Source organism: Balaenoptera borealis, assembly GCF_965194805.1.
Source record: "Balaenoptera borealis genome assembly, chromosome: 19".
Lineage (NCBI taxonomy): Eukaryota > Metazoa > Chordata > Mammalia > Artiodactyla > Balaenopteridae > Balaenoptera > Balaenoptera borealis.
In genome coordinates, this window is record NC_138878.1 from 63,261,887 (window position 1) to 63,281,073 (window position 19,187).

At 49.9% G+C, this 19,187-nt stretch overlaps 1 protein-coding gene and 1 pseudogene across 4 annotated transcripts; both read right to left on the bottom strand.

The window, feature by feature from the left end:
- Window positions 1–227: 227 nt before the first annotated feature.
- LOC309617680 (kallikrein-8-like) lies at window positions 228–9,463 on the bottom strand (annotated as a pseudogene). Its single transcript, XR_014249828.1, has 7 exons — window positions 9,404–9,463; window positions 7,996–8,270; window positions 7,466–7,567; window positions 6,806–6,965; window positions 6,343–6,601; window positions 4,325–4,458; window positions 228–3,191 (listed from the first exon to the last, which is right to left on the bottom strand). The product of XR_014249828.1 is annotated as a kallikrein-8-like (transcript).
- LOC309616769 (kallikrein-9) lies at window positions 9,093–19,159 on the bottom strand. Of its 3 annotated transcripts, XM_082367740.1 has the most exons (5): window positions 14,971–15,096; window positions 14,636–14,792; window positions 11,489–11,754; window positions 10,260–10,396; window positions 9,093–9,846 (listed from the first exon to the last, which is right to left on the bottom strand). In XM_082367740.1, the coding sequence occupies exons 1-5, from the start codon at window positions 15,011–15,013 to the stop codon at window positions 9,694–9,696; spliced, it is 756 nt and encodes a 251-aa protein (XP_082223866.1). In that variant the 5' UTR covers window positions 15,014–15,096; the 3' UTR covers window positions 9,093–9,693. The 3 variants fall into 3 exon arrangements, with proteins under 3 accessions (XP_082223866.1, XP_082223867.1, XP_082223865.1); XM_082367741.1 differs by lacking the exons at window positions 14,636–14,792; window positions 14,971–15,096 and adding an exon at window positions 12,593–12,738; XM_082367739.1 differs by lacking the exon at window positions 9,093–9,846 and having other exon boundaries at window positions 9,868–10,396; window positions 14,971–19,159.
- Between the last annotated feature and the right edge of the window lie 28 nt (window positions 19,160–19,187).

Below are 19,187 nucleotides of genomic sequence, written 5' to 3' on the forward strand. Positions count from 1 at the left end.
CAAAGGTGTTTTTATAAGCACCCAGCCCAAACCAGGGAGCATAGGAGGTACTTAAATAAATACTAGTTTGCAAACCACTGTCATCCACAGAGCAGTCAACAACCCAGTCCTTCCTTGTTCCCTGAGTCATTCAGCCACAGGGTGTGATAGGAAGAACTTGACCTCACAGGTCAGACAAACCCAGGTTTGACCAACCCTAGTTGCCCTCCTCGTGATCTCAGGTAAGTGATTTAATTTTTCCAAGCCTCACTTTTTCCCTCTCTAAAGTGGAGGAAAGCAAAATCTACTTCTAAAGGCAAGTGAAAGAATTAAATAATATTGGCTGCCTTACCTCATCCTACCAGGAATGAGGCAGCTTCCATTTCTTATGCATCTACTATGTGATGTGTCGGACGCTCTGCAAACCACATCTCTATTCGTCTCATGGGACCAAGCGAGGACTGTCTTCCCCATTTTATAGATGAAAAAAGGGAAGCTTAAAAGAAGCTAGAACCCTTGTGCAAAATCAACAGCTAAGGAGGCAGAAGGGTCAGAATTCGAATGCTGAGGATTGCCCATAGTCTAACCATTGTACAAACCCACAATCTGAGAAGGAAGTTTCCCTGGGACACTGTCACATATGCTCAGAATCTCTTTTGGCTAAAAATGAACTCGGAACCCCATAGGCTTATTATTAATGAGGCATGCCCCCACGTTGACGAGAGCCCCAAATCCCCAGCCCTCTCGTGCCCTTTGGGTTTAGTCCTGTTCCTAAGTCCCACCCAGACACCCAGCTTCATACTTCCTTTGCACACAGACTTATGTCCTGATCCTTTGCCTGATGACTCATCTTCCAGCTCATGATCACACCTGAGAACTGGTATCTTGCTGTCCTGCAGCTGTGCCTTACCCTGAGGGATCCTGGACATTGCGATTCTGGAACCTCCTGATTCAGCTCCTTGGGTTCTGAAGGCCCATTGTTTCTGACTTCCAGGATTCCATTCCCCCCTTTTTTCAAGAACAGCTCCCACTTCTTTTGGGAATCTGCCCCCTCATTTCATGTAGTTCTGGTGAAACTGTCAATCACAGTTTTCCAAACCCTCCCACCCACTGGGATGGACTCACGACCCAGCCAAGCCAACAAGATCATTGTTTCCTCCCTAGAAATAATGATTAATCCAGTGGGTGGGCTCATTTCAAGCTGGACCAATCAGAATTCTTTCCTGGGATTAATATCAAGATGTTGGGAGAAAAGAGATCTTTGTTTCTGCTGGGTTTGCTTAACTGGGCTGCTATGTTCCCTCCATGTGACGAAGTTTGTCTACAGAGGCTAGAATGAGATCCACAGGAGAAGGAAAGAGGCAAGCAGAGATGAGAAAGAGTTCACACATATGAGAGAGAGAAACAGAGACAGAGAGAAGCAGGCAGAGTGACAGAGAGAGAAATTGTCACAGAGAGACAGAGATGATTGGCTTAAGTCACCAATACAGGTACTTGAGACTCATACCCATGTCACTTCTAACATTATGAATCATCTCCAAGGCCTTCCTAGGCACCTGCACCAACGAATCCCCTTTTACGCATAAGCCAGTTTGAACTGGGGCTCTGTCACTTGTATACAAAAGCTCCCTGATATAGGTGGGTCCTTCCAGCTTTTGTGCATGACTGGTGTTGTGATCTCCTGCCAGAATCCACAATCCATGATTCTATTCCTGAATTTCTGGTTGACCTTGGACAAGTCCTTTCCCCTCCTTGACCTCAGCCGCCCTCCCCCTTCATGCCATAAATTAATCTTCAAATCCTTTCTGGGTTCACATTCCATTGGGGATATTTAAATATCAGTTGGGTATTGGGATGTTAAGTAAAGTGTTTTTTAGGAGGAAAAAAGTACATGTGAATAGACGCCCACAGGCAGGCTCAGAGAAAGAGTCACGCCTTCGTGGTAGTTTAAATCACTTATATGGGGCAGTTTTTCTGAGTTTCCTCTGGCCAATCATCTTGCTTTGTCTGGCTCTGAGTCCATATTTGGTTTAATTCAGGGTCCTCCCCTGTGTGTGTGCATCTCTTAGCCAAGATGGAATCCAGCGCACAGACCTGTGGGAAGGTCGACACCACATATTATGGGGTGGCGCCCCTTCCCTTTTCGAACTCTAAGGAGCCTTTCTGTACATGTGTAGTTGGGAGGTCTCCTTGAACTCGAGAATGAGAAATATGTGGTCTCCTTATCTCTTATCTGGGCAGGGCTCAGCTCCTCTCTCCTGCTATTGTCTTCATCTTGGAGTATCTGTCTACAGGGGACAAAATCCAGCGGCTCAGCCTGGGGACCTTCTGTCTCCTGCCTCAGTTTCATGGATGTTCATGGGTACATATTTAAGCTATTTCTATATTTCTTGCACCGTACTCTGCATATCTCACAATTTTTATTTTTTTATTAAAAAAATTTTTTTTGTTAAAGTATCTTTTTTAAAAAATATTTATTTATTTATTTAGGCTGCACTGGGTCTTAGATGAGGCATGTGGACTTTAGTCGCAGCATGTGGACTTCTTAGTTGCAGCATGTGAACTCTTAGTTGTGGCGTTCATGCAGTATCTAGTTCCCTGGCCAGGGATCAAACCCGGGCCCCCTGCATTGGGAGCGTGGAGTCTTACCCACTGGACCACCAGGGAAGTCCCCATATCTCACAGTTTTTAAGGAGAAATCTCCCCCCAAAGCTTAGATACAGTTTAGCTGCTCAGAAAAACTAAACAAAAACCCGTTCAACTATGTCTTTCACAGGCCAGCCCATTGGATATTTGGAAATCCTTATGTCTTCTCTCCCCTGAAATTAACCTCCCATTCCTCCAAGTCCTTCCAGAAAAAAAAGGGGATCACTTTGGCCAGTGGTGATGGCCCGAATGGCCATGCAGGTCCTGATCTCTCTCGATCTCCCATCACACCTCCCAGCAGGGTTCAGACCCTCTGCCCCTCCACCCCTCTCAAGAGGGCCAAAGCACACACAGGCAAGGGGCCAGGCTGATGTTGTGAGTTTATTGAGGGAGATCTAGAGCTCATCTTGGGATCAGCCCTTTCTGCCCATGGTCTTAATCCAGTCCAGATAGTGGCAGATGTTGGTGTAGACGCCAGATCTCTCAGGCCGCCCATAGAGGTCTGATCCCCAGGATGTGATGCCCTGGAGAATGCCACCACATACCAGTGAGACCCTGGAATCTCCCTAGAAGGCGAGAATAGAAGACTTTCCCCTAAGATGCCCTGCTGTACCAGTATTAAGTACCAGCTTTGTAACGTGATTGGGTCCCTTGGGATAAGAGCATTGTATCCTGGGACGAATGGTGAGAGAGAGCGGTGGGGCTTCCATGTGCAGGAGATGCAGACAGGATGTCTAAGGGCAGTGGAAGAAATCCTTACCAACGAGGGAAGAGAATGCTGTCTGCAGGGTACAATCCAGAGAGAAGAAAGTAGGAATTACATGGAGGGGACTGAGTTCCTCCATTCCTGGCCAATCTTGAAGAGATCATTGAATCCAGTTACAAAACAGAGGAGAAAGGAGCAGGGTTCTTTTGGATACACACACACCCAAGGGACAGTGGCGGGAGTATTTGGGAAGAAACCATTGTCTCTAGGGAATCCTCCAGAAAGATTAGATTCCATGGCCGGATCACTAATGGAAATGATTCTATTCCTGGCCAATAGGAAAGGAAGCGTTGAAGCATTGTCTTCAGGGACCAATCATAAGCAAAGGGGGTGGGGCTTCCATGAAGGGGACAAATCCAAGGGGAGCCGTGAGGACTGAAGTTGCAGCCAATAGGAAAGAGAGTGTTATACCTATGGCAAATCTCCAGATGTGTCACCTTGGGGTTGGGGAGCTCACTGAGGGAGCATTGAAGTCAATGGCGCCATTCCCTGGCCAGCTGGGAAGACAGCATTGTTCCCCAAGGAACCAATCATAGGAGAAAGCAATCATGCTAGGGAACCCAGTCAGGACTCGAAGAAAAATAGCTGACTACCTGATCATCGGTAAAGTCAGCACAAATTCCAGGCACTAACACTGAGAAAGAGGGCAGGGAGCTTGCGTACCCTCTAGACTCAGACTCTCTCCTTCATGGACTTATGCCCTCACTCCCTTTAATCCCCACCCTGCAGGCAAGCGTTCCCAAGAAAGCAACAAGGACAATTCAGTTATTCTGATTCCTGTGCTGTGTAACCTGCAGGGAGAGTGTGCCTTCTCTGAACCAGCTTCCCACTCTGTAGAGGTAGGGGTGCTGACTCTTGGGGAAAACCCCACTGCCAAGATTCCAGTCTCTACAGTGCGAGTGAGGGAAGAAGAGAGTTTCAGAAGTCACTCACCTGGCGTGTATCAGCCCCACTGCTTTCATTTGCACAGACCATACTATCTGTGACTTGCCCAGGGTAGGCGTCTTCACACTGCTTCTGAGGAATAATTTTTACTTCTGCACAGCTGAGGGTGTCAGGAAAATTCTCTGAGGGGGCAGAGGTTGCAAGTTCCCAGAGACAGCAACACTTTTCCCTCCATCCCTGTCTGTATCTAACCTCCCTTCTGTGTATCCACAGCTGCACAGGGTTTTCTGACACATTTCACAGGGCACATCACTTCTCACCACATGAAACAAAGCCATGGCCCCTGCTGTTTCTTTTTCTCCACCTAAAGAAGGACCTTTGGACCCTACCTTTTGTTTCTTGCCCTGAGTTATTTTCAAATTAAGGATCAGGTGACTGGGGGACATGGATGTGCCCCCTTGGGACACCTCTGACCCTTTCTAATCTTCCCATTCCCAGACCACCAGGTCTTCAATCTCAGCTAAATCTTACTTCTTCCAAATATCACCTCTTTCTAGAAGCCTTCCCTGACTATTCTAATTAAAACAACACATCTCGGGACTTCCCTGGCAGTCCAGTGGTTAAGACTTCTTCCAATGCAGAGGGTGTGGGTTTGATCCCTGGTCGGGGAGCTAAGATCCCACATGCCTCAGGGCCAAAAACACCAAAACATAAAACAGAAGCAATATTGTAACAAATTCAATAAAGACTTGTTAAAAAATGGTCCATATCAAAAAAAAATCTTAAAAAAACCCCCAAACACCACCTCTCCATCACTCCCTATTCTCTTCCCCTCTATGATATTCCATTATAGCACTTGACTCTACCTAATATTTCATTTTATATGTATTTGTTTATTGTCTATTTCCCCACTTAGCATGCAACTCCATAAGGCTTTGTACACTACAGTACCTGGGGCATATCAGATGCTCACAAAATCAGTGTTGAATTGGTGATTGACAGTGGAATTAATCTTTCTTATTAACCTTTGAAGAATAGACTTGAGAGGGAAAAAATTCTATCTGGTACCTCTATGTGCCAGAAGCTATAGGCCCACAATCTCATTTGACCCTCACAACAGCTCTTTGAAGGAGGGATGCTTTCATTCCTTCATCTATGCATTCTTTCAACAAATGTTTATTGAACACATACTGTATACCAGTCACCACCCTGAACACTAAGAACACACAATGAAGAAAATAGATATAACCTGAGCCCTCATGGAGCTTAAAAATCTATTGGATAATTATCCCAGTTTTGTAGATGAGGAAAGTGAGGTCAAGAGGTGGGAAGGGACTTGCCCAGAGAAAAGGGGCAGAGCCATGGTTTGAAATGACCTGCCTGATTCATGAGCAGCTAGGTTTCCACAGCATGCCATTGTCTTCTTAGGAGTCAGACAGGCAGGGACCTGAATCCTGACTTTGCTTTCCTGGCGAACCACATCACCTCTTTGAGCTGAGCCCCAATGTTTTCATTGTGAAGCAGGGCAAAGGGCTACCTGAACTCTGAAGCCCCAGAGGGAGGACCTCCATGGAGGTCCAGACTTTTGGGTCCAGAGTGAGGAGGGAACTGGGGACCTAGACTGTGAGTCCTGGAGGAGGAAAGACCTGGACTCCTGGGTGTGAGGGGATCTGGGGCGAGGAATCTTGGGTTCAAGAGGGAGAAGAGGGAGCCTGTTTTCCTGGGCCACTGAGGAGCCCATGTATCCCAAGTCTGTTGTGAAGACTATGTAGAATCCTGTACCCATAAAAGGTCTCATAACTCTCCACCTTAAAGGAGGGGTGCATTCATTCATCCACTCATTCATTCATCCATCCACTTTTTAGAGCCCTGTTAACGATCTGTTAATTTGTTTCCTTTCTCCCACCACTCCTGTTAATATTCTGGTCTTTAAGGTTTCTAACATGGACCCCTTGTGAACTTGAACATCACAATCACCTTCCCTTCTTTATCTACTCTACAGGCAAAGCTTTGCCAATGGCTTGGGGCCCACTGGGACAACCAGCTCCTCCTCTCCCTCCCACTACCTTGGGGGCTGGTGACCGAGCTCCAGCTTGAGATGGTGCACTTCTGGCCAACTTGAGGGCAGTGATCTGCCAGGTTGATGGCTTCACTTTGGGCCCCAGGGATGCCCGACCACATAGTCGAATGAGCATCAGATCACCGTTGTGGTCTTCGTTGCTGCTGTTGTAGCAGGGGTGTGGGATGGACTGAGCCACAGCCGTTTCTTGTTCTGACCCATCCTTATCCTGCAGACTGTGATCTCCCAGGTGGACTGTGTATTTCCTGTAATGATGGGGGTGGTTTGGGACCCAGGCAGGGATAAGGGCTCCCAGCCCCCTCCTCTCTAAGACCCAGGAGTCCAGGTCCCCTCTTCTCTCAGACCTCCATTCTCGGGGATCCAGTCCCCAGCTGTTGCCTCCTGAGGCAAAGCCCCAGCCCCCTCTTTCCCCAGGCTCCAGCCCACCTCTGCCCCCGGAATCCACTCACAGTTTTTTACGGTGGGCTGCTGTGAGGACGCAGTTGTCATCTATGAGAACATCCCCACATATTAGCCGGACACCCTGGAACAAGGCCGTCTGCCAAGGCTGCTAATGGGGCGTGCACTCCTGGCCCTCCAGCACCTTGGTCTCCTGTGCTCTCAAGTGTCCTGCAGCAGGAGGGAGAGGGTTAGATCACCATCCTCTGGGTCAGTGCAGGGGCCAGGAAAAGCACTGTGGTTTCAAACGGATACACACACACACACACACACACACACACACACACACCCTCCGGTGTTTGCCTCGCAGCTTGCACATGCTGCTACGCAGATACACATGTACGCTCATGGAAGCCCGTGAGTCATCACACACAGAGTCACACACCTGAGCATGTGCCCACATGCCCCGTGCACTCCTGTGTGTATCTGTGCCCCCTCAGCAGGCAGCCCTGCTGGCTTCGTGCACTCCTGCAATATCAGCAGAACTCAGCGCATTCCTACCTGCCGCCGCGTGCGCCGTGCCTCCGGCCACCCCACAGAAGCTCCCGCACGTAATCGCGTGCTTCCCGTCTCCCCACATGCCACCACGTGCACCCTTTTAGCCACCACCATGGTATTCCCACAGGCTCAGGTGCTCCACCGATGACTTCCGGGCGCCCCCCGCCCCCCACCTGCCCGGGATTCCAACAGCAAGAGCTGGAACATCCAGACCCAGACTCTGCAGCAGGTGTGGGATGTCCCACGGTGGGGTCTGGGAGACAGAGAGGACAGGGCTGAGCGGAGGAGGAAGGAGACCAAAACCCTAGGGATCTTGGGGTTGGGGAGGAAGCAGAGCTTCTGGAGCAGTTCTTCTGGGTCCCGCTGGAGGAAGGGGCTGGGGACCCAGATTCTTGGGTGTGAAGAAGAACGGGATGGGGCCCCAGATTCCTGAATCCGAGGAGCTGGGAGCTCAGGGGCTGGATTCCTACGTTCCAAGGAAGGAGGGAGTTAGGATCCCCAGACTCCAGGGTCTGAAGGAAAAGGGAACTGGGAGCTGGGACTCCTAAGTCTTGGAGAGCAGGGGCTGGGGTGCTGATTCCTGGGTCTCAAAGGAGGAAGGGATCTGAGGTTGAGGTCCTGGGCCCTGGAGGAGGGGGCTCAGGGGCCTGATGCCTGTGTCTGAGAACTTTGGCATCTCACCTTACAGAATTCAGGGGGCGGGGTCACCTACTGATTCGGATCCAGAGGAAGAACACCCCGCGTACTTCAGCTCTGCCTGCCTGGTACAAGATTCTGGAGCCTTTTAACTGGGACCACCAGCCTCCTGCTCCATCTCCTCCCACTTGGGGGCCGGCGGAGTAGCAGGGAACTGGACCCCTGGTTATGAGTGAGGAGAGGCTCAGGGGCTGAATGGAGAATCTGGAGGGAGGAGGGGTTGGAATCTCTCTTTTTTTTTTTTAAATTGGGGTAGAGTTTTTTACAATGTCTTGTTAATTTCTACTGTACAACGAAGTGGAGTTCCCTGTGCTCTACAGCAGGTTCTCATTGGTTATCTATTTTATACATATTAGCATATATATGTCAATCCCAATCTCCCAATTCATCCCACCACCCTCCCCTCTTCCCCCCTTGGTGTCCATGCTTGTAAACTGATACAGCCACTGTGGAATCTCTAACTCTTGAGGTCTGGGAGTGAAGGAGCTGTGACTCCTGGGTCTGAAGCAGAAACGGCTGGGGGCCCAGACATCCTGGTCCGAGCGAAGAGGGGGTGAGGGCCCCTGACTCCTGGAGCTGAGGGAGGATGGGACTGGGGTCCTGGACTCCTGGCTCTGAGAGAGGGGGGAGGGGGCTGGGGCCCGGGACTGCTGGGTCAGAAGTAGGAGGGGGATGGAGGCCCGGATTTGAGGTCTGAGGGAGAAGGAGCTGGCAGCTGAATTCTTAAGTCTTTTCGGAAGGAGTAATTTGGAGCCTGGGTTTTTGTGGGAAGAGGGGGCTGCCAGTAACCTGGAATGGAAGACAAGCCAGTCTTCTTGGTCCCGACTTCTGAGGGCGGATCGGCCCGGCCCACGGACTGCCCCCTGAGAGGTCCAGATTCCGGAAAGGCAGGTTTGGGAGGCGCTGTGACCTGGTTTCCCCTTCCCCTGGGGGCGATGGGACCAGCCCAAGCAGAACCCAGGAGCTTTGCTGCAATAGGGCTGATGGAGACAGACTTAGGCAGGACCTGCTCGGGGCTTATGGGGAATTGCAACGCGGTGGTGGTTCCCTCTCTGCCCTCCACCGCCCACCCGGTCCCCATCCTTTAGCTCACAAAACCGGCAGTAGGAAGGCGCGGCTCAGCACGTTTAATGTAAAATCATCCCTTGGAGGATCGGAGGGGACAGAGAATCTCTCCCAACTTCTCCCGGTCGGGCCCCGGCCAGGATTCAAACCCTGGACACGCCTAGAACGGGGCCAGAGCGGGACAGAGACCGACACACTGCCTGAGTTCCACGTGGGGGAAGCTACCCTCTCGTGAGGTCACGAGGCTGGATCTATGACGAAGGAGGCGTGGCCACAAGGGGTAGCGTCCAGAGGGGGAATCTCATTGGGCAAAGCGCGGAAAGGAGGAGCTATTTAGTGGAAGTCTTTACTGCGGTAGAACCAAAGGTGATGCCGTTCCATGGGGGCGGTGGCAGTTCTGGTGACGTCATAGATATGGGGCCAAGAGGGGCGGAGGTGTCTCTCCTCTCCTTTTCAAGGCGGCGTGGCTCTATCATTCGCGGGGGCCAGGGTCTGAATATCCAGAAGCTGGGAACTTGAATATCCAGAAGGCGTCTCCAGGCCAGCCGAAGCCAAAGGCGGAGACCATTGAGGCTGGAGTCTTGCAAACCCTCCTGCCCTGCGCCCACCCTCCTTTCCTGGTCGTCCAAGGCGCGAGGTCTCAGTTGTTCTCCATGGTTTTTCGAATCCAGTCTAGGTAGTGGCACACACTAGTATAGACGGCAGGGCGCTGGGGTCTGGAGCAGGGCTCCGAGCCCCCGGACACCACACCCGCCAGGGCCCCATTGCAAACCAGGGGGCCCCCAGAGTCACCCTGTGCGCGGAAGAAGAGCAGGGAAACTGTTAGGCCAGTCTACTCAGGACATGACACAAGGCACTTTCTCCCTCTCAGGAAGCTCCCAGTTCCCTCCTCCTACAATACCCAGGAGTCCAGGTCTCCAGTCCCTCCTCCCTCAGACCCAGGAGTAAAAGCTCATAGCCCCCACCTCCCCCTAGGACCTAGCATTGTGGATCCCTCTTCCCCCAGGACATAGAGTCCAACCCCCAGTTCCCTCCTCCTTTAGATCCAGGAATCCTGGCCCTGGTCCCACCCCCTCCCAGGACCCAGGTTTCCCAGCTCCTTCCTTGCTCTGATCCAGTAAGTCTGGGGCCCCAACTCCCTTCTCCCCCAGGACCCTGGAATCCCCACAGGATACCCATCCCTCTCCTTTCCAGAGGAAATCTCACCTGGCAGGAGCCCCGGCCGCCCTCCCAAAGGCCGGCACAGAGCATGTGGTAGAAGACGTGGCCTGGATATGCCCGATAGCAGAGTTTGGTCTCCAGGATCCTGATGTTGGCACACTGCAGCGTGAGTGGGTACTGCGCTGTTGGGGAAGGAGGTCCATAAAAGATCAGCAGCTGTCTCCATCACACTCAGCACCCCCCCACCTCCCCACTTTCCTAAGATGGACCCACGGAGCCACAACATAAGACTCTCAAAGACAGAAACAAGAGAAAGTGACAAAGCAACAGAATCACAGCATGCAAGAGAAACAGATGGATATGATGGGGAGAGGGCCAAAGAGAGAGAGAGAGAGAAAGACGCAGAGAGTCAAAAGACAAGGAGAGATACGTATGTAACTCATACAGAGAAAAAGAGGGACCTTGGCAGGAGACAGAGACCTCTTAAGGGGAAAGAGATTCTCAGAGGAGGAAATGAAGAAATAGGGAGAAACAGACCCAGAGATATCCAGGGAGAAAGCAGTGAGATAAAGGGGAGGAGACATTTATAGGGAGATGGTCATTGACAGAGACAGAGATACAGATTTAGAGAGACCAGATAGAAATAGAGGGAAAGTGGGGGGAGGGGGCCTTGTAGGGAAACAGCAGCCCTTGGGGTGAACTGCAGTGGACCCGTTCACCTGCAGTGGATACAGAACCTGTATCTTGTTTGAAGGGGGCAGCCTCCACTGATTCTGCCCAACAATGGTCATTATTTTAGAAATATGAACCCAGCATTGCCAGTCTTGAATTTTTCAAGCGAATCCAGAAACTTGGCTTTGATGTAAAATCTCTCAGGTTTTAAATGTTGGCAGCAACAAACTGAGGTGTTTTGTTTTTTTTTTTTCAAGACATTTTGAAAACCAGTACTGCTGTGGGAGGCCAAATTTGACTAATGGATTTGCTGATTTGTGATTCTGAGTGACGTAGACCTTATTTCAATTCTAAGATGCATATATTTTCACATTTAAACATCTCTGAAATCAGGATGTGCCTTCCAGTAAATATTGTCATACAAGGATAGATGGCACCTTTTTTTCCTTTTCTCGTTTTTAGCGGGTTGTAGAATAATGATGCATCTTATAATTTATAGCATTTAGATCTGATGAAATATATGGGTAGATAGATAGGTGATAGATAGATAGAACATAGAGATGAAAAAGAGAGGGGATTCAGACCTCTGGCATGGGCTGTACCCTTAGGACTGGATGTGGCCCCCCAGCCTGAGATTAGGCACTGGGTGCCTGGGGAGACGCAGGTCTGGCTGAGGTTGAGGGGCTGCACGGCAGGTCCCAGAAATGCCTTCCTGGACAGACGAATCAGCATGATGTCATCATTGTGGTCTTGGGCACTGAGGTTCTGGTTGAACCCAGGGTGAGGGAAGAAGTCTGTGGCCCGGAACAGCTGCTCTGGACCCTCCCATTTCCAGAGGTGGTGCTCCCCGAGTCGGACCCACAGATACCTGTTGGACAGGTCCCAGAGGTCAAGGTGGGATAAGGTGAGGTGTCTTCTCAGCCCCTGTCCTCTTTTTTCTGTCCACCAGGATGCTATGTGACTCTCCACAAGCCACACACCCTCTCTGGGCCCCTATCATCTTCATGTGACATAGAGTGCTGTGTGATTTTAAGCAAGGCACACACCCTCTCTGGGCCCCTGCTTCCTACTCCATCTCTTTGTCTGCCTCTAACTTTGTAGCTCTCCCCCAAAGCTCACACCTCTTCCTAGCCCCATGTCAAGTAAACCACCTTCCTCTCTGCCCCACCTGGAGCCTTAGTGGTGACCTGAGTTCCCTGGAACCATGGAGACAGGTGGAGGCTCCACCTACCACCCAAAAACAGCCCCACCCCCTGCCCCCACAGGTCTGGTGGTTTCTGTAGGGAGTGGCTCTGTGTGTTTTGGTGTGTGTGTATGGAAGGGGTGGGATATGGAAAAGCCCCAAGTTGGAGTCATCTGTAGGCTCAGGCTTTTCCTGTCTGCCAAATCCCTCATCTCTCAATGCATTTCTTCCTGAGGTCTAGCCTCAAGCCCTCTCACTGCACGTCCCAGTACACTTGTTCTGCTCTGGGTTCCTGCCCTGGATAGCTGGAGACCCTCAAGGGGTCTATATGTCCATCCCCCAGACTCTGACTCTGACATTAGGGACGAGGCTACTGACTGAGAACTCAGGGTTTGAGGAGTATGAGGTGTTATTTCTACCTTTTCCCTCTCTGTCACCTTGTTGCCTTGGTTCTGTGTCTGGGATGCCAGTCCCAACCCCACCTCCCAGCCCCAACCTGTCCCTGCTCCTGAATCTCTTGTACCTCCATATTTCTGCTTCTCCCCTTTTTTGTCTTTGGGGCTGAAACCTGAACATTGTTTTCCTAGCCTGATGTACAGGCCTGAGCTAAAAGAGGCTCCAGCATAGAGTGATGCATGATGGGAAATTCTCACACAGCATCCTGTATAGCCCCTGTGCTTCATTCCTAGAGGGAAGAATATCAAACAGGGGGGATGGCCCCTTTCCCCAGATAATATAAAAAGGATTTCTGCATCAGGTAGATTCTAGAATTCTGTTAGAATGCCCAGAATCTAAGATTCTGGAATTCTAAGATTCTAACACCTTAGAAATCCACGATTTTAGAATTCTATGAGGCTCAAATTCTAGAATCTTATGAATTCGAGATTCTAATGTTTTCGATTTCTCTGGATCAAAAAGTCTAGGATTTTGGGGACTTCCCTGATGGTCCAGTGGCTAAGACTCCGCACTCACAGTGCAGGGGTCCCAGGTTTGATCCCTGGTCAGGGAACTAGATCCCACGTGCATGCCACAACTAAGAGTTCGCAGGGGCTTCCCTGGTGGCGCAGTGGTTGAGAATCTGCCTGCCAATGCAGGGGACACGGGTTCGAGCCCTGGTCTGGGAAGATCCCACATGCCGCGGAGCAACTGGGCCCGTGTGCCACAACTACTGAGCCTGCGCGTCTGGAGCCTGTGCTCCGCAACAAGAGAGGCCGCGATAGTGAGAGGCCCGCGCACCGCGATGAAGAGTGGCCCCCGCTCGCCGCAACTAGAGAAAGCCATCGCACAGAAACGAAGACCCAACACAGCCAAAAATAAATAAATAAATAATTTTAAAAACCCCAAAAAACAAAAAAACAATACTAACAGCCTAAAAAAAAAAAAGAGTTCTCATGCTGCAACTAAAAAAATAAAAAACGATCCCTCATGCTGCAACGAAGATCCCACGTGCCTCAACCAAGACCTGGCTCAGCCAAAATTAAATAAATAAAGAAATAAATGCCTAGGATTGTTTAATTATCTGAATTAAATCTAGGAAACAAAGAACCTAGAATTCTAATATTCTGGGATAATAAGACAAGAATTTCATCATTCTAGAATTCTAGAAAACTTTGATTTTAGAAATGTAAGGATTGGGATTCGAATAGTTTGAAACTCTTGAATTCTCTTGGTTAAAACTCTGGGGATTTTAGAAATCTTGAATGATAGCATGCTGGGATATTAAATCCACCAGATTCTAGACATGTATGAATATAAGCTTCTAGAATTCTCTTGGTTCAAGATTCTAGAATTCTACAAATCACAGTATTCTAGGATACTGTCATTCAGAGATTCTAAGACTATGAGCTTCTATACTCAATGAACCTAGCTAGAACAGTTTGAATCTAAGATTCTAGGGTTGCGCTATCCAACACAACTATTGAGCACTTGAAATGTGGCTAGTCCAAATTGAGCTATGCCATACTTGTAAAATACATGTCTGATTTCGAAGGCTTAGTATAAAAAAAAAGACTAAACTATGTCATTCATAAATATTTAAAAACTGATAATTACATGTTGAAACAATATTTTGAGATGGCAAGTTAAATCTATTATTAAAATTAATTTTACTCATTTATTTTTAACTTTTTTAATGTGTCTACTAGAAAACTTAAACTTTCCTGTGTGATTGGGGCTATATTTCCATTCGAAATTCCAGTGGCGCTGCTCCAGGCTTCTCAGAGTCTACCAGTCTCTGAATCTAGGATTCTACAATTTAGTGAAGCTAATGTAACATCTCCTGGATCCAAGATTTTAGGAGTCTACGACTCTGGATTTTTCTGGGTCAGAGTCTAAGCTTCTAAGAGTCTAAGTTGCAAAATTTACACTCTTAGAAACAGATTATTTTGGACGCTAGAATTTGGAGAGTGGACATTTTGTCATTCTAAAGAGTTGAACTTTGGGGAACATAAATAGAGGCTCAGCCCTTCCTGTCCACAGTTCCCTCCCTCCTCTACGAGGCCCCTTGCCCCCTCTCCCTTTCCTGACCTCCAGCTCCTCCCCAGAGGGGCCCGCCCAGGTCACTCACGGCTTTCGGCAGTGGGCAGCTGTGAGCAGCCAACGGTCACTGATGAGGGTCGCCCCGCAGAAGAGGTGGGTGAGGAAGAAGAGCCCAACCTGCCAGGGCTGCGAGTTGGGGCGGCATTCCTCGGCCCCGATGGCTCGGTGGTCTGCCCAGCTTTGCCCTGTGGGGGGGGGTGGTGGGAGGCAGAAGGGTTGGTGAAGAGCCAGATGGGAGGGCTGGGGACAGATGCTGGGATGCCTGGAGGGCAGGAGTGGACGCCTGGGGGACAAAGAGCATGGCAGAGGGGCGCCGGGGGGCCATGGAGAGGCAGCATGATGGCAGGACGGCAGGAACCTCACCTTCCAGGAGAGAAAGCAGAGCACAGATGAATCCCAGCCTCATGACCTCCAGGGTGCCTTGGTCCGGGAGCCTGCTCTCCAAGTCCGTACTTCTTTACGGTAAACCGTACTATATCCCTCCACCCTGGGGCCGCCCCGGTGATTAATCTGGGTTGGGAAATACTCCAGGGGGAGGGGGAAGCCGAAGAGCCTTGACTGGGGGCCTTGCGCAGGAAGACAGTACAGAGGGACCACTTGTCAGGATGAGCTGGTGGCCTGCAGCATCAGGGAATCCCGCTAAATGGGGGAGGGGCTGAGGGATCCTGCTAAATGGGGGAGGGGCTGAGGGATCCTGCTAAATGGGGGAGGGGCTGAGGGATCCTGCTAAATGGGGGAGGGGCTGAGGGATCCTGCTAAATGGGGGAGGGGCTCAGGGATCCTGCTAAATGGGGGAGGGGCTCTGGGTTGTATAGTCCTTCTGGGGTTCACTAGAGGGAGGAGCCCTCAGTAACCCTGACTTCTGGTTACAGCATCTAGATGCAGGATATTCTGTGGCCTGGAGGAGGAAGAGGGAAAGGAGGAAGATCCGTAAGGTGGAGTCCTGGGGTGGAAGCAAGTTTATCTTGAATGTAGCTGCAGTGGGCTGGGACCAAGGCACTGGGCAGGCTGGAGGGTTACGTAGAAGGACCTCCCAGAAATCAGGCAAGGAGTGGGAGAAGGAGTCAGGACTCAGAGCAAAGAAGGCAAGCAAGAAGGCAGGATGGGGTGAGGCAGGGAAAGAGGGAGAAAGAAAAAAAACAAAACAAAACAGGGAGATAAAGACATTGAAGGATGCAGGATGAGATAAGGAAAGAGAGACAGAAACACTGTCTGGAATGGCAGAGACTACAAAGAGAGCTGCACACGTGTACACACCCACAGAACCCTCCCTGCACTGGGGGCAGAGACTACAAAGAGAGCTGCACATGTGTACACACCCACAGAACCCTCCCTGCACTGGGGATTTGGGCCCCTTTCCGTGAGGACAGAGGCTTCTCCTAGCATGGTTCCAACTGGGTTAACTCATTCTTGTCATAACCTACTTCCTTTTTCACATCCTCACCACTCCAAGGATCCAGGTGCCCAACCTAGGTGGAACTAAGCACTTTTCCCATTCTCTTAATGCCACCATATCTTGGCTAAGTCCTGAGAACATGGTCTTGTTTTTTCCACCCATCTCCTCCCCTCCACTGTCCTTCCCATCACCTCATCTTTCCTGCCTCTCCCCCCATCCCTCCTGCTCACCAGATGGGCAGCCCTTGGAGGGCCAAGCCCAGATCTGACTCATCTCTGTGTCCCTCACATCACCCTGTTCAGGGCTGGGATCATGGGGGCGCCTCAGGAGATGTTAATTGAATGATTGAATGTCTTTCTCCACGTCTTTCTTTTTCCAGTGAACTCCAACTCATTCTTCAAGATCCAACCTAAATGCCCCTTCCTCCAGGAAGCCTTCTCTGATTTCTTCAGGCAGAGTCCATCTTTTCCAGCCTGGGCACTTCCAGGCTTCTTCCATTTTCTGTTGTTGTAAGCCTGGTTATCAGGCTGGGTCTAGGCTCCCCTTGAATGTGTACAACTCACCGTGATGTAGTGGTTTGGAGCATGGACTCTGGAACTGGACCATGTGGGTCCAAGCCTCAATGCTGGTAATTATTAAGTGTGTGACCTTGGGCAAGTCACTGGACCTCTCTCAGTTGCTCCATCTATTAAGTAGCAATAATAACTGGGGTTGTGGGAGGATTATGTGAGTTAACACATATGAAGCACTTACAACTGTGGTAGGCATTCAATAAATATGTTTGTCCCTCACCTACAGAGCCCTGCACTGCCACCATCATAATACATATTATCCATGGCTGCAGTTGCCTTATACCCTCTGCAGACTGGGAAGTCCTCGAGACCAGGGACTGAATACCCACTATGTGCTAAGTGCCATAGTAACTGCTTTATAGAACATTTTGATTGCTAACTTTATTGACTGTTTACTCTGTGCCAGGCAGTTGGCTAAACATTTCATGTATGCTTTCTAATTTAATTCTCACAAGAGTCTAACCAATCTCTGTTTCATAGTGGGGATGATTGTGGTAGAGAGGGCATTCAAGTTTTTTGCTCAAGTCACACAGTGAGTTACAGAAATATATTTTCTTCCTGGTGAACTCCTACTGATCCTTTAAAACCCCATGCATATATCCCCTCACCTGAGAAGCCTTCCCTGATTCCTTCAGGAGGAGTCCTTAGGCCCTCTTGGGGCACCCTATGCCTCCTTCTGTTACAGCACTGATCAATTTGTGTTATTTGTTAATTCAACAATGCGTTGAATGCCTTCTGTGTGTCAGGTATCAGACCAGGTGCTTAGAAAACCACAGTGAATAAATGAGTCCCTGCCCACATTGACTGGGTGAGGGGAAGTAGGGGACAGACCATTATGGAGTAAACAGATAAATGAGATCATTTTTGCTATAACAAGTGCTGCAAAAGAAATAAACAGAGCAATGGGTTAGTGGCCAGGGAGGAGGAGTACAGGGGCAGACCCCTTTAGCCAGGGCAATCCTGGAAGGCCTCCTTGAAGAAGTGACCTTTGAATGGAGACCCGAATGACAAGAATGTAAGACTTCCTGACCTGACTAGCAGCTTCTTGAAGGTAGGGCTCACTCTGAATCATCTCCAGGACCTGGCATAGGACATGGCTCAGTAAACACTTATGATGTGACTAAAGGAATGGGTGAATTGCCTTTAAAAATGAATCGAGTTTTTGAGTTCCTACCTACTTCGCTTCTGATTCTTGCATAATGAACTCAGCTGATACGCCTGATTGATGTTTCCTGGGTGTGCTAATAGGAGTGGGGGGGATAGTCAGCGGAAGAGAGCTGTGTAGTCTCTGCTCAAACCCTGTGCCCCAGTCTTCTGTGGGCTCTGTGGGCGCAGGGACCTTGTGGTCACCACTGTGTTCCCGGCGCCCAGCACCGGGCCTGCCATACAACAGGTGCTCAATAAATTGGTGTGGGCTTCCCTGGTGGCGCAGTGGTTAAGAACCCACCTGCCAGTGCAGGGGACACGGATTCGAGCCTTGGTCTGGGAAGATCCCACATGCCACAGAGCAACTACGCCCGTGCGCCACAACTACTGAGCCTGCACTCTACAGCCTACGTGCCACAACTGCTGAGCCCACGAGCCACAACTACTAAAGCCCGTGCGCCTACAGCCCATGCTCCGCAACAAGAGAAGCCACCGCAATGAGAAGCCCGCACAACGAAGAGTACCCCCTGCTCACCGCAACCAGAGAAAGCCCGCACACAGCAACGAAGACCCAACGCAGCCAAAAATAAATAAATAAATAAATAAATAAATATTTAAAAATAAAAATAATAAAATGAAACTGAAAGACTGTATTTAAAAATAAATAAGTAAATAAATAAATTGGTGTTTGAAAGGGGAAACAGGGAATTCCCTGGTGGTCCAGTGGTTAGGACTCCATGCTCTCACTGCCAAGGGCCCGGGTTTGATCCCTGGTCAGGGAACTAAAATCCCACAAGCCTCGCCAAAAAAAAAAAAAGGGCGGGGGGGTAGTGGACAAAACAACCTGTGCTGGATGGAAAATTTCTACTGTGCATATGTTACCGCTCCGAAGTCTGGGCTAAGTGGAGACACTGAAACTTCTGTTAGCTTTGCCTGGATTCCGTGTATAATAGCCCCTAGCACGGGAATATTTACACAGCGACAGTTTCAGGGAGAGAACAAGAACCCCTGAGCCCAATTTTCAGGACAAAATTTCAAAGCCAATTTGGGATGGGGGTGGGGATGGAGTTGGACTTAGAGTGTCTGGGTGTTGGATCAGGGAATGAGAATGGAGATGTGGTAGAGCTGGAATTGGAGCCGGTAGTAGGTGAGGGGATGGGGATGGATCTAACAGAGAAACCAAAAAATTTCCCCTAAATTTCAGAGGGCTTCTTTGCATAAACTTAGCAACTGAAGTGGGGTGAGGTCCTCTGGTCTTAGAGGCTGAGATGGATGCAGGGTGAGGTCCCTTGAGTTCCAGTGGCCCCAGGAAGGCACAGAAGGTACCAGATGACTCAGAGACAGCCCAGTTCCTCCTGAGACAGGAGGAACAGGTGTTGGGTAGACCCAGACATGGGAAACAGTGGGAGGGAAGAAGGAAGTGGTTAAGAGGTGCTTCATGGAACTTGACAGGAGGGTGAGGAATG

Excerpts from the sequence above, each read along its gene's own strand:
- LOC309616769 (XM_082367739.1), bottom strand. The coding sequence starts at position 15,013 with ATGAGGCTGGGATTCATCTGTGCTCTGCTTTCTCTCCTGGAAG. Across the intron at positions 11,755-14,635 it reads GCTGCCCACTGCCGAAAGCC|GTATCTGTGGGTCCGACTCG; the intron begins GTGAGTGACCTG and ends CCTGTCCAACAG. Across the intron at positions 10,397-11,488 it reads GGCCACATCCAGTCCTAAGG|CGCAGTACCCACTCACGCTG; the intron begins GTACAGCCCATG and ends CTTCCCCAACAG.